Source organism: Echinops telfairi, unplaced genomic scaffold (genome assembly GCF_000313985.2).
Source record: "Echinops telfairi isolate 266 unplaced genomic scaffold, ASM31398v2 ScPeMD7_7424;HRSCAF=8462, whole genome shotgun sequence".
Lineage (NCBI taxonomy): Eukaryota > Metazoa > Chordata > Mammalia > Afrosoricida > Tenrecidae > Echinops > Echinops telfairi.
Window position 1 is genome coordinate 83,800,871 of NW_022111324.1, and position 18,673 is coordinate 83,819,543.

The 18,673-nt window shown below is 41.7% G+C and overlaps 1 protein-coding gene and 1 non-coding gene across 2 annotated transcripts in view; both read left to right on the forward strand.

Moving 5' to 3' along the window:
• Window positions 1-18,673, forward strand: part of GMDS (GDP-mannose 4,6-dehydratase) — a 698,702-nt gene that overhangs the window by 526,598 nt on the left and 153,431 nt on the right. Inside the window, exon 7 of the mRNA XM_004700180.2 lies at window positions 5,293-5,411. Coding sequence (XP_004700237.1) covers window positions 5,293-5,411 — 119 coding nt within the window. The remainder of the gene's footprint in view (window positions 1-5,292; window positions 5,412-18,673) is intronic.
• LOC115872439 lies at window positions 18,051-18,212 on the forward strand. Its single transcript, XR_004047841.1, has one exon. It is a non-coding gene; the product is annotated as a U1 spliceosomal RNA (small nuclear RNA).

The following is an 18,673-nucleotide window of genomic DNA, read 5'->3' on the forward strand; positions in this document are numbered from 1 at the left end:
GTGGAACTAGCCAAAAACAAAAAAAGCATACAGAATTCCTGGTCTGTCTGCTGACCTTTATGACTATTTCCTCACTGGTCCTGGAGGCTTCTGGGGACTACCCTGCTTCCTAGCCTGAAGTCTATTTGGGGGGCTTCTCAGGGGGGTTGTGGGTCTGCTTTGTTTTTTGTTGTTGTTTTTGCAGTCTCCCCATTTCTAACTTGCCTTCCCATTTCCATCCAGCCAGTTTCCCTGCCCTGCCTTTCCTTCTTATCTTTGCTTTTGGGCAAATATTGCCTGTTTGATCTCATATAGGTAGTTGTTTGTGCTCTCATTCATTGGTTGTCTAAGTACCTTTTTGGTTCAATAACTTTATATCTTTAAGGTGGCTGAAGGGCTTTAAATAAGAGGGATTCCTATCCCACAGTATGAACAATAGTAATATATTGAGAAGATAACAGACTGTATTTTTGTTTTATTTTCTTTATATATAGTTAAATTGGATCATTTGATACACTATCTGAGAGTAGAAATGAGTCTCCTAGACTAACCTTTCACCTACCTATGTGAATTTCACAGAACACTCACACCTGACCCAGCACATAGCTACTGGAAGTGCTGGCCCAAACTGAGAACACCAGGCTGCCATCACAAAAGTAGCACCTCACCAATACTTAAGGGTGAAATGTAAAAAAACGAGTCCGTGCTTGGCATCTCTTCTGCTTAAATCCTTATGCTTTTTATTAGAATTATTTCACAGTCTTTCCCCGCTGAAATACAGTCCTGTTTCTAAATCACGACTTTTTGATGACAGAAGGACAGAAAGCACAGAAGCACTAGGCTAAAAAAGTGCCCGTCAAATAAATGTAGTTAAACATAACCTTGATTAACAAATCTTGTTATTCATGGATGACAGCTCAGTTAATAAGTGCTTGTGGCTGGATACTGAACCGGAGGTTAATAGTGAAGTGGAAGCAATTGTAGCATTCAGGTTGTTAAGACAAACACGTATCACACCCCAAAAGGCATGCACGGAATCAGGTGTTGTTAGTTGGCGGTGGTGATGTACTTTGGGTGTTCTCCTTCACTGGTCCAGCTGTGAACGGCACCCAAGCCAGGAAAGGGGAATGGAATGGCCTGCCATGGTTGGTCTGCCCTCCGCCACCATGTTGGTCATTTGAATGACTGAATAGTCCTTGTGGGAGAAAGCGATATATGTTTGAAATGTTAAAGTTTTATTTTGTTCTCATGCTTGTATTTGTGGATTAAATAGATTACATCACTTCCATTGACAGGTCCCTGTTTAACTAATACTTCACTCATCCAGTGTTGCTATGATTTGGTTTGGGTGTGCCCGTCTACTAAGGTGACCAGACGTCCCGCTTTTGGCGGGACAGTCCCTATCTTTAACAATTTTTCCCTGCGTCCCATGGCGTTTTAAAAAGGCCCAGTTTTTTGAAAGAATGCACACAAGCTAGGGTATACAGTTTTCGGCTGCCATGTGGCTATTTCGCCAGAATATGAGTTTTATCAATGGTGTCCCGCTTTACCAATGTTAAAATCTGGTCACCTTAATCCAGACTTGCTGCACCTTTAAATGGAAGTGTGTGGAGTCAGAGTCCCCTTAAACTTAATTTGCCTCCAAAGCAAAATGCATGCGAGAGCTTATTGAAATTGCACTGTTCACTGGACAGTAAGGAATGTTTTCATGCTAAAGAATCTGAAACCCTGGTCGAGTTCTTAACTGACTTCCTTTCCTCCCTGTGGGATGGATAAAAAGCAAGGGGAAGAACATTTTTTTCTCTTTCATTTGCACTGGTGACCAGGTCAGGACTGAAAGTGAGTAAGATGAAGAAATGTATAAGTCAATCATAATCATAAGAGACTACTCAAAGAATGTGGGAAGACAAAGAGACGCTTAAAACATGTAACCTCAAAATTGTTTCTGTAGTCAGAAGCCAAAGCCAGGTGGTGATTTTACCCTAGACTGTGGCCTGGCTGTGTCATGGGTCATGTGCTTCCGTCTGCGAACAGGAAGGTGAGAGCTGGTGAACTTTTGCCTCAGTTGTGCCATCCATCAGGGAATAAATGGACCGGATCAACGTGTGCAGCTGTATACGGAGGTGACTCGCCAGGACCTCTCACACTGCAGCCTTTGTATCCCGGACATGATCTAGCATCACAATGGGATACACTCGGCCGCGGCTGGGTGGCAAATTACTAACCCATTATCACGCCAGAACACCAAATCGCCTCTCTTCTCACGCAGAATGTCACCTGTTCATCATTGACCAGTCAATGACCATTCCGCATACTCAGTGGAGAGTCAAACAAAGCCCCCTTTCTCCACGAAATTCAGTAAACTATTCAGCAATAACAAATAGTCTAGAGTTGTATATTCTTTCCCTTCCCATTCCCAGACTGGAGTCTGCTCCAGTAGGAACTTGACAGGAAATGCCTAGAAATTGATAGGTCAGAGGCCACAGATAGTCTGATGGCAAAGAGCAGCCTCCTAGCACTCGGTCTTGTGAAAGTGAGCAGCCCCGCCGTCCCAGATGCCATCAGAGGAAGCAAAACAAGCACCAGGGAACTTGTGCCCGTGTTTAAAACTCATCCGCCGTGACCCAGTGAGCACTGCGTCTCCTTTTGTTTACAGCCAGCTCTTGCTTGCTTTCTCACCTGACAACTAATGTGACTATTTTTTGAGGCTCCTTGAGCACAACAAATTGTTTCAAAGGCTATAAAACAATCTGAGAGGTCCTGAAAGACCTATTTGAAATGTTATTTTTAGAAGAGAAATTTGAGTAAAATGCATTGAAATGTATTTACCTTGTTACATCTAATCCCTTGGAAAAATATTCTTGTAGAAATTCTTGCCAGAAGCACAATTTCATTTTTCCTAAATACATTTAAAGTATTTGATGAAAGCCAAAATGTGTGTGTGTGCGTGCGCGCGCGCACGCACACGCGCACACACACATGCACACATACACACACACACACACACACACACACACACACACGCTTTCACACACACACGGTTTGAATGGTAGGGTTAGCTTAGGCGGGGAAGGCTGGTGCCTTGATGGGAAAGGACAGGTTCGAGCCCAGTGAAGGCTGGCCCTAGGTTACCAGGGCAACCATGTGAGATGGTATGGATTCACTCCAATGACTAGGTTGAAACAGTTGCGCTGAATCTAGAGGGAGAGGTTAGAGAGAGAAGAGCAGACTGAAGGGACTGAATGTTCAAAGACAGACAGGTCACAGAACAGAGCATGCTGTTCCCTCACAGGCCTCTGCTAGTACATGTATTAACAAAACCTTCTTTTTGAAGAGCTTCAACTGCTAATAGTTCACCTTCTTTCAACTGCCGTATCCTGAGCGGGGCACAGGATCTGGCTGGCTTCAGCCCCACACAGCCTCTCAATCAGGGTGTCTAGCAACTCTGGCCTCAGGGAGCCGAACGGCTACTGAATGCCCCTTCTGCTGACAGCATTATCCCCATACAGAGAATACTGGGTATTTTTGTGCTTTTTTAAAAGCAATCAAGCTCTTTGTTATTATTAATATACACTCAATCATTGGTATGTATGGGAGTTATGTCCCATAAAGCTGTAATGAACACTGAATTAGCAAATGCTGAATTATAGCTTCTAGGGGAAATATAGTATTATAGAGTTTCTCAGCCACTGTTTGCATTCAGCCAATCAATATAAAACCTGGCTTCATGTTGTTTAACATATATTTTTTATTCATTAACACTGAACTATATTTACTAACATTCAAGCTTATGCACCACGCGTTTTCTCTAAAAGGCATACCACAACCTTCTAGCATTTCGGAACACCAAATAGCACTTCGATACTATATTTGGGGGCCACTCTAAACTGTGAAAGTACCAACAGAAAACACAAAAACTGGAAAACATAGCATTAAGTAAGTCATGGGAAGGCCATAGGAGTCTGAGAACCGAAGCAGGGAGGCAGAGTGTCTCTTTTCTCAGTCTCAGCTGAGAAGATGAAGGTTGGGCAATTCAGCATTTTCACATCTCTGCATTTGTCTAGGAATGGCTAGGCACCGAAGTGCCAGTGTTGATTTGGGGGATTATAGGTAAACTTTAGTAAGTAGGCAGATTCTCAACGACATAATTCATAAATAATGAAGCTCAATTGTAATAAGTATAAAATGTTAAAGTACTGTGTCTATATTCATCAACCATGATCTCTGGTTGATCACAAAATATTACAGCTGATATTTCAGTCATGTAAAGTTATCCCCTACCCAAAATTCTTTCATCATCAGTTAACTGACCTGAGACTGTTACCACTGAGCCACTCCACCTGCCTCATCTCTCCTTTCCCATGGCCTTTGAATTGACTGTGACTCATAGCAATCCTACATAAGGTTTCTGAGGCTTTGGAAATCTTTACAGGAGCAGACAGCCTCATCTTTGTCCTTAAGAGTGGCTGGTGGACTTGAACCACTGACCTTGTAATTAGCAGCTCCAAAAGCCTTGGCGATTCTACAGGTTAGGCAGTGGGCAGCTAACTGCAAGGTTGGTGTTTCAAACCCACCAGCCACTCTGAGGGAGAAAAATGAGGCTGCCTGCTCCCGTAAAGATTTACAGTCTTGGAAACCTTGTATAGAGTTGCTATAAATCAGAAATGACTCAAAGGTAGTGGGTTAATAGGTTTGAGAATAAAATCTGCCTAAAAACAATGGGTCTTGTTTTCTATCTACATAGTTCTTCTATCTGTAAACTGAAGAATAATTCCAAAATACATTGAAACTGTTTTTCTTCTCAAAGCATAAGAAATTGTGTCCCGAAGACTGTTCTCAGTGTATTATTCCTACCTACCTAGGTGAAATCTACCTAGTAAGTGAAAAGTAGATTCCTGGGGCACTTCGTTCATGTAATGAACAGAAGAGTAAATAGGAGAAGGATGGTGACAGTGACTGCACAGCATGGAGATTGTCACCCATGTCACATTCTAAAATGTTTCATTGGCAAGTGTTTTCTTATGTCTGTTTTCACCAGAGTAGACAAATAAACATCAGTCAATCCTAAGACATGTTCTCCTGAACGAGAACCTCTATTACAGCTGTGGCTACTCAGAAATCTATACTAAGAAACACCCCATGTAATTTTGATGCACAGAAAAGTTTGAAAACTGATACAGTTGGGATATCATATTAATTTGCTGTTTATGTTTACATCAAAATTTGTGCATTTGATAACATTGTATGTCCAAAGTAGTCACTTACTATAACTTCACTTTGCCTTCCCCTGACCCTTTTTTTCCCCCTCTGTAGGCTATGTGGCTGATGTTACAGAATGATGAGCCAGAGGACTTTGTCATTGCCACAGGGGAAGTCCACAGTGTCCGGGAATTTGTAGAGAAATCATTTCTGCACATTGGAAAAACCATTGTGTGAGTATGGCCAAGACAGATTTATGGTTCTTCAGCAGACTTGTGCGGGCTGGTTTCTGTGGCGAGTTTGGAGATACGCTTGTTATCCTGCCTTGGTTTTCTTTTTTCACTTTCTTTTTTACCTTCACGCTTCGATAAAGGAACCTGGGGAGTTTCTTTGGGGAGTAGGAAGTTTGTTCTTCCCTACAACCAACATCAACTTTATATCACATGTTTCTCACCATGTCTTTTGCTGTGATTTTACTCTATGGTTAATCTTCCCCTTACCAGTGAAATTTTGAGATCAATGTCATAGTGTTAAACAATCCTTTTTAGCACTTGAACTTTTTTTGTTAAAAACAATCCTCAAAGTTCTTAGGAAAAAAGTTTCAGATCCACCCCCAGAGAATCTTCTTTTTCGCATACCTGTTGACCTGATGCCCTGAAAACTTTTTGTGTGCTTGCTACCCAAAAAAGTCATTCTCTTACGCAACCACACAATACAACCATCAAAGGAAGGAACTCACATTGATAAACTGCTACCACTGCTCCTTGACTCTCCTTTGAGCTTTGTCAGTTGAACCAAACGATCCCTTTTATAACTACGTGCTGCATTTACTTGTCGTTATTATAGACATGTTGAGATTTGACCTGGAATATTTGAAAGATTTGTGGTGGGTACTTTGTTCTAAACTGAAGATTCATCTTTAAAACATTAGGAAGGACTTCCACTTCTAAACATGATGGAGTAGCAGCAACCAGATCTTCGCCTTCTCTCTTTACAAACTAGAAAATTAAACAAATCATATACTCCTCTGTGGACAGCAGGCAGTGTTCGCTGTGATCCTTTATAGAAAGGAGACAGCTCAGGGGAGCTCGGCAGTCACCCAGGCTTTCTTCGCGGAGCACATCCTCGACCGTGGAGCCGGACAGGGAGAGCCAAGCAGAGGACAGCTGCCTGGCTGAGTGGAAGAGGCTGAGAGCCGAGTTCAAGGTGAGACAACTTATGGAAAGATGTGATCCACAAGGGAAAAGTGCCTCAGAAACTTGCATGGGGTCCTCCTGCAGAATAATGAAATGCATGGGTATATGGGGAAAGGCCACGAATGTGGAGAAGGAACCACGTGGGAACTGGGAGCTGAATGTTTTTCAGAACTCACCCAAGACTGGAATGCATTCCGTTTTCAACCAGCCATAATGAGGAGGGCTTGATTACTCGAGAAAGTTCAGAACAGATTCCCAAAGGCCTGTGCCTCTGTAACAAGGTAGCTCTTAGATTACAGACTATATGCTAGAGTCAGGCCAACATCATCTCAAGAAAAGCCTCAAAAAGATCAGACCGGACACAATGGCCTACCATTCAAAGCTGTGAACGTTCTTCAAAGGAAGATAATGAATCTCCACACTCAGAAACACTGTTGGTATTATTCAGTAGTCAGTCAAAAATTAGTAGACTAAATATAGTTACAAATTATTGAAGTCAACTATATCTTAGATTATGTTCATACTAACAGTGAACTGTTTTAAGTATCTCACTGACCTGGGTGATAGTGAAAAACATTCTAACATATGAGGGGGCTTCAAAAAGTTTGTGGAAAACGAAATTAAAAGATGTGGAATTTTCTATGAAAACTCTGCATGTGTGTGATTAGAGTTCCAGCAGATTGAGCGGATAGGGCAGTCAAGGGAGGCAGGGAGGCACCGAAGAAAGATCGCATAATGGCTTTTTGTTGTTTCCTCCAAATTTGATGGAAATGATGAAACTACAGATCTAATAGGTTTATAAACCCCAACCCGAGTAAAACAAACATAAAGAAAATCACACCAGGACACATCACAGTCAAATGACTGACGGTAAATGGTAACCAGAAGATTTAAAATGCAGCCAGGGTGGGGATGGGGGACAAAATAAATCACGTACATAGAAAAACAAATATAAGAAAATTTCATGAGAGAAGCTATGCAAGGCAGAAGACAATGAAACCACATCTTTACATTGCTGAGAGAAATTATATAAAATGGAAATGAATCAAAGATTTTTTTCAGACAAGCAAAAGCTGAGAGGACTTCTTGCTGGGAAATGTTCAGGTAGGAAGGAACCGGTGCCAGTTAGAAACTTGGATTTATGCAAAGAAATGAAGAGCAAGGGAAATGGCTGATGTGGTATGAAATTTTGAAAGTGTTTTCTGCATTTTAAAATGTCCTTGATATTAAGTTTCTTTAAATTAACTATTTACAGCAAAAATAATAACAAACTACCATAGAGTTTCTAATATAAATAAGTAAAATGTGTGACAACAGTAGTAAAAAAGTGGGGGAAATGGAAGAATGTAAGCATTATGTTGTTGTAAGATTGTAGCATTAAAAGTGAATTGGCATGAAATCAAATGAAGATAAGCTTCATTCAGTTAAAATTCATACTATACATAAATTCTAGAAAAACCACTCAAAACAAAACAAAAACAGAAGTATCATAATAGGCCAATCACAGAGGTAAAGTGAGATCTGAAATAAATAAATAAAACAGGAAAGGGAGGGGGAATGAGCAAATGACAGATGGAATAGCTAGAAAACAAATAGTAACTATGATGATAATTCCCTATTTGTTAAAGTTTTAAATATTTTAAAAGGGAGATATCAGATGGGATATTTTTTAAAGCAATATACTGTCTAGATTGTGGTGGTTCATTTTAAATATAAAAACACAGATAAGTAAAAGTAAGAAGATGGCAAAAATAATCATGCGAAAGCGAGAGTGGCTATGTTGATTTGGGTAAACGTACCATATATACTTGAACATAAGCTGACCCGAATATCAGCCGAGGCACCTAATTTTACCACAAACCTACATTAAAAATGTGCTGAAAAACTCAGCTTATACTCGAGTATATATGGTAAACTTCAGAACTTATAAGGAAAGTATGAGTGTTTTTTATGATGGCAATGGCATAATTTCATCATGATGGCATGCAATGTTTAATATGAGAGGGCTTTTAAAAAATTCCTTGTCTTTCAATTTAATTTTTTCATGAATTTTTTAAGCAACCTCATTCATATACTTCTAGTTACAATAACTTCAAAACATTAACACAGCTGAGGAATGAAGTAGACAAATACATTGTTAGAGTTGGAAATGCTCACAGTGACCCTGTAGGACAGGGTAGAACTGCCACTGTTTGTTTCCTAGACTCTAACTCTTTATCACCTCTTATAGTCATATTTATGTTATTTAAAATATATTTCCGATGAAAAAGCTGGTCTGACAAAATTCTATCGTGGTATCTCTAACATTGTTTCTATCTCCAAGGTCTTGTTCTCCAACTGTCAATCCTTCTTTGTATCCAACTTTCACATTTCAATCTCCAGGAATTGTCGGTGCATTTTGATTGCTTGTTTGTTCGATTTCAGATGGCAGAAATTGGCTTAAAAAAAAAGTTTAATGTCTTCAACTTTGGCCATAGTGGTTGATGCCAACATTTGAATAATAGTTCTATTAGCTGGTCTTCCTTATAAGGTATATGAATATTTTCCTACCATTGGCAAACTTACACCTCAGGATAGATTCTGAAATGTTCTTACTATGATGGATATGCCACCATTCCTCTTCATAGGATTGATTCAAAATGGTCGATTCCAGTCCATGCTAACTCATTAACGCCTAGGATATTAATCTTTGTGTGTTATCTTTCCTTTTTATGATTTCCAATTTTCTAGATTTATACTTTATGCATTTCACATTCTTATTATCAGTTGATGTTCACAGCTGTTTCTGCTCATTTTGTGGCATACCACATCAGCCGATGAAAGTTGTGCAAACTACTCCAACCTGGGCATCTCTCTCCCGATCTTACTCCTAGTGTCTTCCGACTTGAGGGACTCATGCTCCACTGCTACTCCTAAGGCTTGCGCTGGCCACTTTTCTCAGAAGTTGATCACCTCATCCTCCTGTTTAACCTGTCTTAGTCTGCAAGCTCCACACAAACCTGTCTACCGTGGGTGACCTTGCTGATTTTATTTTCAAAAGGTAACACAGCTTCCAGTACCACAGTGATATGGAGACCACCACACCACCTGACAGATGAGTGGCAGGAATAGCCATTAACTACATCAAAGGATGTTTAGCATAATCAGTCACATGAGAAACACACATTCAGAGTACAAGTTTAAGTTCAAAAGATTGACGATGCTCAGCGTTGACGAGGCTGTGAAACAACCGAAACTGTCCTACATGACTGATGGAAGTAAAACATGGAGAACCGTTTGACTAGCAATTCTACTGATAAAAGACCACATGAGTTAAATTTAACAACATTTTGCATAGTGAAAGAAGTCAAGCACGGAAGATGCACACTGTTCTGTTTGTCCGACCCTCTAGGACAGGCTAACTCAGTAATAGAAAGCACAGTGCTCATTGCTTCTGGTGCCACGGTGGTTACAAGGTGGGCTGCTTGGTGCAAGTTCAGCAGCTCGAAATCACCAATTGATCCATGGGAGGAGAGCCAGGCTTTCTACTCTCTTAAAGAGTTACAGTCTCAGAAATCCACATGGGCCAGTTTTACCCTACCCTATTGCGTTAGTATGAGTCAGAATTAATTGGGTAGCACTGAGTTTGGGGTTTTTGTTCTGTTTGTTTTTCAAGAGGATTGATGATCAGTTTGCCATGACCAGGGAAAGCACAAGGGAACCTTTCAGGATCACGACAATGTGGTCTATCTTTCTGTGTTGCGTTGCTATTACATGGTTTCATGAATCTTTCAAACCTCATCACACAAAAAGTTAATGGAAAAGCTTTATTGTCTTTGAATTTCATTTTCCATTAATCTGTTGAAGCCTCCCTCATACACTTAGTATACATTTAAATCAGTAACCTTGCTTGGGGGGGTGGTGGTATGGAAACCAAGAACTTACGTGGTCATCACCAAGGACATTTGAAGTCTTTGTACCAGCAAGTGCCCTGTGTAGAACCAGATGGGAAATGTTCTTTTGTCATTCAAAATGGAGGCAGAGATCTTTCTTGTCACCGACTCCCTCCCTCTGTCCTGCCGTAGTGCGTGTAATGTGTTGTTTCTCCCTCCTAGGAGTGGAGACCCAGGGAGGCCTACTTCAGGCCATTTCGCTGAAAGTGATTCCAAATTTTAAGAAGTGACCTCTTTTGAAAAGTCTTATCAGCCTCTGTTTTGCTTCAGATGACAAACCAAATCACAAACTAAGCTCTTCCGGGTGCACTAAAAAGTCCTTGTTAATATCTGGTAGTGTAGTGGGTGCATGTCGGGTTGCTAACTGCAGTGTCAGCAGTTCAAGACCACCAGCTGCTTCTTGAGAGAAAGACAGGGCTTTCTACACCCACAGAGTTACCGCTTCTGAAATCCAGAGGCAGTTCTCCCATGTCCTAGCGGGTCACTGTGCGTCGGCGTTGAGTACATGGCAGTGAGTTTGAGTTGAGAGTTTGGTTGTTTTGTTTTGTTTTGTTTGAGGGGGGGGTCTGGTTTTTTTAAGTAGTATTTACAATGTTGCCGAATTCAAGAAATTGGGCCATGTTCTTTCGGAAAAGAAAGGAATCGTGGTGGCAAGGTGAGTTACACATGGGGCTGCGACCAGGAAGGTGTCTTGTTGGAACCCAGCAGCCCCTCGAAGGGATCAAGATGGGGCGTTCTGCTATAAAGATTTGTCACTTTGGGAACCCAAAGAGGCAGTTGATGAATTTAAACCGACTGGATGGCAGTGAGTTGGGTTCAGGAAAGAGCTGGAGGTCAGGTGGTGATCCTTATAAAGGAATAAAGACCCTGCTTTGTTCGGTTAGGGTCCTCGCTGTGCCAGCAAAGCACCTGGTGCCGGTATCCTCCTGCACTGTGGAACCGTGCTGCCCTGTGGACCGACCCATCCTTTCTTTCAGATCTTTCTCACCAGTTGGGCTGAACATACGGAACGCTCAAAACACATACTGTTCTTAGCTTGACCAAAAATATAAAATTCCTTCCTAAGACCAAATAATAAAATCACGATGGCTCTGTGAATGCTTTCTGCCATTTATGTTTTAGTGTTTATTTTTTTTCCACGTCTCTTCCTCTGGATCTTCGTCGGGCCCCTTGCATCAGCATACCAAAGTCAGCTGGAAGAAGAGTCAGAAAGCCACAGGCAGTTCCAGGGGAGGGCCAGGCTGCCCCCGAGCTCCAGAGTACCGGGTGCAGCTGGTGAACTTTTGACAGGGGCAGTGAGCCTTTCTTGGGAATATTGTCTTCACCGTCAGTAACCAGGCAGAGGAACAAAGAAAACACACTGTGGTCTGAATAGATCTTACAATACCAAGAATAGTCTTTTACTTCAATAATCTTAACTTTATTAGAATTGGAGAAAACATGTTTTTATAGAACTTCAGGCATATGACCTCTTTCTCCCAAGGATGCTGTTTTAACTTATTTCATGACTTGGCAATTCTGTTCTTGTTCTGCATTACCTGGCTTTGAGTTGGCTCTGCAACTCCACAGCTGGAAAATGGGGAGGCCAGCATTAACTACCACACAGGATTGGTGTGTGGATTCAATGAGTTTATATGTGTGTATCAAGCACCTAAAACAGTGCCTGAAGCATCCAAATTTCTACATGTGTTTGCTGTTAGTGAAGGGGATAATTGATTGAAATGACATATGTCAACACCTTATTTACAATGAGCAAAGAAAAGTCACAAGCAATGAGATTGGGCAACTTATAAGTTTGGGGACAAGAAACAGGAAAGTTACACTGATGGTTCATGCGCATGTGATCCAAGGAGACTTAACAGACAATAGGAAGACCAAGGTTTTTCTTCTCCAAATGTAGTTTATAGAGGTTGCTGATCTACAAAGGCATCTCATTCCCTCCAAGAGTTGACCCCTCTTCCCAGGAACTGGCCACGTATCAGAATTCTTTGGTGCTGTTGAATCAGCCCAGCTCTGGCTCATAGGGACTTTACATAGAACAGAACAAAACTTGCCTGGGCCTGTGACATGTTCCTGAGTGTTGGTATTCATTGTTTTGGGCCAATCCATCTCTCCTTATATTCCATGATCCTCACTTTGCCAACCATGGTGTCCTTTTCTAGTAACTGCTCTTTCCTGATTAGTTGTCTCAAGTAATTAAGTTGAAGTGTTAACCGTTTTCCCCTCTGAAGAACTGTTTGGTGTGTTTTTTCTGAGAAGGATTTGTTTGATCTTTGGGTGACCCATGGGATATTCAGTCTTCTTCCCCGCTACCACCGGACGAATGCATCCATTCTTCTTTCTTCCCTTTGCCTCCTCTAGCTCGCTCCCGCGTGTGAGCTAAGTGATAGAAAGACTGCGGGGTGAACCAGTCACATCTTAGGCATTGAAGTGTCATCAACATTAGAAAACCTCTTTTCTTTCCCTGAGTTAATCTCAGGACAAATAGAGTAGTGGTTCTCAAATACAAACATGTATCTTAATTATCTGTTAAAAGCCAGGTGCATATTCAGGTGGGCTAAGCAGGGCCTGAAACTCTACATTTCTAACAAGTTACTGGGTGATGCTCAAGTTGCTGATCCAGGGACCACATCCAAACAGCAAAAACTGCAATCACTCCAAACTCACTGCCCTCAAGTTGATTCCGACTCCTAACAGCCCTATAGGACAGAGCAGCACCCCCTGTGGGTTTCCAAGACTGTCACTCTTTATAGGAGTAGAAAGCCGCAGAGTGGCTGGTGCTTTCCAACTGCTGACCTGGAAGTCAGCAGGCCAGCTTGTAAACGCACGATACCACCAGGACTTGTCTAAGTAGCAAAGCCTGAGAGAATTCTAGAACTCACGTTTGAAGGGAATCTTGACAACCAAGTCCTTGTCACTTCTGCCGTTTTGTTGTTTTTTTTTTAGCTCTCTCTGAGTATCGTCCCTGGGAGAATAGGTAGGAGGTTCCTGGAAATCAGTGTGCTGTGAATCAACAGTGGGACCAGGATGTGAAAGAAATTGAGAGAATTGATTTTTGCTTCAGAAAAGAGTTACAAAGTCAAGGGCAGTGGTCAGAGCAGGTCAGTGATGCCTGTGATTGACCCAACTCCTTTTCCGCATTTTGTTTTCAGCACCATATTTTTGGTGTTCAGAAAATTATTTAAATGTTAATCAAACTGATTTCCATTGAAATTCATTTATCCACTGATAGCCTGAAGTAAAAAGAATTCTCTCAACTTACTATTCTTGCCTTTAAGAGGTAGAATTCTCTCAGATAAGACAAACAGACCTAAAAAGCAAGAGCCAAACTTTTCTCTTTCCTTTTATATGGTTGGTAAAGAGCAAGACAGAAAGGTTACAGGCATCTTCTCCAAAGCATAAGGACAGAGTTTCTAGAAATTAGTTCTGGTGGTACCACACTGAAACACCAAACTCCAAAATTACTGCCCTGAGCCAATGCCAACTCATAGGGACCGTATCGGACAAAGTAGAACAGCTCCTGTGGGTTTCCAAGCCTGTCATTCTTTACAGGAGCAGAAAGCCCCATCTTTCTCCTTCAGAGCAGCTAGAAGGTTCACACCGCTGACCTTGCAGTTGGCAACCCAACATGTAACCACTGGACCACACGCACTCTTTTACCATCTCTAAACCCACATCAAACTCCGTCCCATCCAGTCCATTCTAACTTATAGTGACGCTATAGAACAGAGTAGGAACTGCCCCTGTGGGTTTCTGACACTGACTGTACAGAAGTAGAGAGCTTCCTCTTTCTCCTGTGCTCTCCAATATGAAAGAGGCTTTGCTTTCATAATGCCAAGACCCATATAATAACTACATATCCAGTCCTACTGGTGATTGATGAGTGAAGTTGCTTCATATGAATTAATAATTTAATTCATACCTTACATACTTTGAGAATCATAATAAATGATCCTCCCTTTCTAAAAAATTATATTAGAAAATCGAGGTTATCCAGGAGTTTTGCTGGTGTTGGAAACATTAAACATGCTTTCCTGTTAGATTTTACATCAAAACATTTGACATGGCTGGAATCTTGTGATTAAGCAAAACTCCATAAGCCAACAATGCCCTTCCTTATAATGTCATCAGGTGAGGTTGTGTTGTCCTTAGACGCCATGAAGTCGGTTCTGATCTATACTGACCGTGTGCACAACCGAAGGAAACACTGCCTGGCCCTGCACCCTCCTCACAATCGTTCCCATGCTTGAGCCCATTGTTGCACCTCCTTGAGGGCCTCCTCAGTTTGTCTGCCCCTCCACTTTACCCAGCATGAACGCCCTTATCCAGGGACTGGTTTCTCCTAACCACATGGCCAAAATACATGAGACGAAGTGTCACCATCGTAGTTTTCAGGGAGAATTCTGGTTATGTTTCTTCTAACATGTCCAAAGTATGTAAGACAAAGTCTCTCCATCCTTGCCACTAAGGAGCATTCTGGACATACTTCTTCCAGAACAGATCTGTTTGTTCTTTAAGCAGTCCATGATACTTGCAACATTCTTCTCCGGCACCAGTTCTTTTCCCGTCTTCTTTATTCAATGCATCAATTCTTTTTTGGTCCTTTTTATTCAGTGTCCAACTTTCACATGCATAGAAGGCAATTGAAAATACCATGGCTTGACTCAGCTTCCCCATAGTCCTCAAGCTAACAGCCTTGCCTTTCAATACTCTGAAGAGGTCTTCTGCAGCAGATTTACCCAATACATGCAGTCTTTTGATGTCTTGACTGCTGGTTCTGTGAGCAGGTGAATTGTAATAGGAGAGAAAAAAATATTATAATTACTTACATGTTCTTCCTTACATTTAGTTGACTTATGTATGAATTGTGTTTGCATCAAAACATGTGCAGATTTGATATTAGAGAAGATAAGAAAGCAAAAATATTATATTTTCTTATTTTAAAATAAATATGGATTTGTAATTTTAAATTAAAATGGGAAAATATAACATTTAATTTTTGCAATTGAATTCCACTCTCTAGGCTGTTGTTACACCCTGTATTTCACTTTTTTAGGAAAGTACTTCAGGTTTCAAGGAAATTGTCTCTATTATTTTGTGGACATGAGATATATTTTTGGTTGTGTCTTAGTTTGATGTATTTATTAATCTTTTATTTAAGGAATTCATGTTGCTTCTCTGTTACCTCTGGACGTTTTTTTTTACACCCATAATGTAAAGTAATACCATCCACAGAAATAAAAACTAAGAAGGTCTCAAACATTCCAACTAGTTTATATTATCCATTTAATAATATCCATTTGAATTGTTAAGTGCCATTGATTCAGTTCTGACTCACAATGACCTGATGTAAGTAGAAGGACCACCACCGGACCCTGCACCATCCTCACAACTGTTTTGTGAACACCCATTGTTGTGACCACTGTGTCAGTCCATCTTGATAAGGGTCATCTTTTTTCTGCCCCTCTGCTTTACCAAGCACCATCCTTTTCCAGGGAGTGGTCTCTTCTGATAACACGTCCAAAGTTGAGGAGATGAAGGGCCCCCACCCTAACTTCTACGGAGAATTCTGGCTGGGGTCCTTCCAAGGTTATAGGTAATGAAGTGTAACGAGAAACCATCATGCGGGAAAGAGTCTCTAAAAGCAGTGTGTGGTTGTTTGGGGTGTTTTTCAGGAATCAAACATGACATTTTAATACAGAGAGTGTTTTGTTAAGCACCGGACAGTATAGAGGATAATGTAGATAAGCGCTATGTTTTTAAATGTGTGAAAAACCATGATAATGGAACAAAGACATAATTAAGCACATGCAAGTGTTTATTTTCACATGATAATAACACATGAAAGTATTAGTATGAGCAGAAAATGTGAACTTGCATCTTACTAGTTCTTTTGTTTTTGAAGGACTAAAATGGAACTCTAAGTAACCTCAGCTGAAAGAAATCTCAGGTTTGGCCCTGAGGCTCTCTCTCCCTGAGACTGGAGCCTCATGGAGCAATCCCACCAGGAATGGGAGCCCCACTCAGCATGGGCCCTCCAGAACTCTCACCTTCCTTTCTCAGAACCGAGGCCATCATTGACGGCGATTTTTAGACCGCCTCTTATTAACTCTAAAACCAAGCCAAGTCCACTCATCAAGTAGATTCTACCTCCCAGTGACCCTGGAGGGCAGAGTAGAAATCTCCCATCGTGGTTTCCAAGCTGCCAGACTTTATGGAAGTAGGTTGCCACATTCTTCTTCCATGGTACAAACAGTTAGTGAGTTCGGCCTACCCACCTTGTGGTTAACAGCCCAGCATTGTAAGCACGGTGCCATTCAGCTACTTCCATCCTAACATAGCTAGGAAAAAAAATTGAGTCTATTCTGATTGTCATCCACAGTGAAAAATCCTGAGCAAGGATTTATTGGCCCCCTCTGTGTCTTACCACCGTGTCTCGATCAATCCCAGTAGTCAAAATGTGGGGGTGGAGCCAAAACCTCTTTCTACTGCCGGAGAGAAAGACCTTCCCGACTGGCAATTCCACCAGGTGTCCCGGGTTTGCAGGGGCAGCACAGTACTCCCTCCGAAGCAAGGTAGCCTTACTAAATGGAAGGAGAAAAGGGGTGCTACTGGAGAGACAAAGCCAGCACATGCTCTGCATAACACCCACCCATAGATCAGAAGCTGCACACTTACTCATCTAATTCTAGGCTGGGCTGCTGCTTCCGTGGGGAAGAAACGGAGCCAGGACGCGAAGTCTCTTCCCCTAATCACAAAGCCAGTGGGGGAACGGGAGAAGATGGACTCACACCGAGTGTTTTCTGACTGAGAAAGCCCCTCTTTTCTTTATAGAGACTTCCCAATCTTTGAAACACGAGGACCCTTGAAAAACTTTGGTGATGTCAGAAGGTTGTCCTGGAAACCATGGGATTATGTCAAAAGCAAATAGATCACTAAAGCAGACATAGGCCGCCATGCCTCCGGAAAAGAGAAACTCCAACCAGAGTAAAAACACAACAAGCGAAGCTAAATTATCACGATTTGAGCTTTTAAACACCTATGTTGTGGTGAAAAAAGGAAGACGAAGAATTATTCAAGAGTAATTTTCTGGAGGTGTACTGGATTACACACATTGGGCTGCTAACCTCAAGGTCAGCAGTTCAAAACCACCACTTGCTCCATAGGAGAAAGATTAGGCTTTCTACTCACATTAAAAAGTAGTCTCTGATTCTCACAAGGATAGTGTCACCCTGTCCTATAAGGTCACTGTGAGTCAAAATCGATTTGATGGCAGTGAGTTTGTGTTTGTTTCTGCATGTGAAGTTTGGGTCCTATGCTAGTCCCTCTCCCATCTCGGCTAACTTCCTTGCCCACCTTACCTCTACACCGGCCACCATTTACATATGCAACTATAAGCAACTTCCAGCAGAAACTGCATCTGCCCTTCAGACAAACATAAGAAGAGATCATATTTTTTGTTTTCTTACTCACTTTCTCTAATTAATTTAATTAGTTACCTGAACAATGTTTCGATACAAAACAAAATTCATAAGTAAGCTGACTAAAAGAAGAACATGTAGGTCAAGGAAAATGACAAAGTGAGTGTAATTAAAAACTTTTCTCATGACAATTCAGAAAAACTACAACCTTACCTGAAGACAGCTTCAGTGTTCACACAGCCGCACACAATTGTTGTCGCTGTTGTTGCTAGGTCCCATTGATTCTATTCCAATACATAGTGGCCCTAAAAACTACCCACTGCATACTTACCTGGCAGGGGAGACACCATGATCACGAAGGTGGTTTTCCCACGGCGAGGCTCACCCATTGCACTCTGGATGTGCTGACCCTGCGATTTCCCCAAATGCGGAAACTCGACTGCGTAATTTGTGGTAGTGGGGGCCTGCGTTCACGCTCTCCCCTATTAAAAAACAACAACTACCCATTGCGTCACCATCCTCCCAATTATTGCTAAGTCCAAGCAGGTGGTCAGCGCCACTGTCTCAATCTTCTGGAGGCTCTTATACTCCTTCGCTGATCCTCCATTTTACCAAGCGTGGTACCCTTCTCCAGGGACTTGATTCTTCTGATAAAATGACTACCCCGGTTGAAATGAAATCTCACTATCCTCACTTCTAAGGAGCATATTCTTACTGTACTTCATCCAAGATAGATGTCTCCATTCTTCCAGCAATCTGTGGTGGAGTCAGTATTCTTTGCTGGCAGCGTCATGTAAAGGCATCAATTTCTCAGTCTTCCTAATTCTCGTCCAGAGTTTGCACGTAGCGGGAATTGAGCGCTTTCCAGAGTTCATGGGGGAAATGGCTTTTAAAGATACTGGAATTTCCCCAGACACTGTTTGAAGCACCCTCATGACATGGCTTG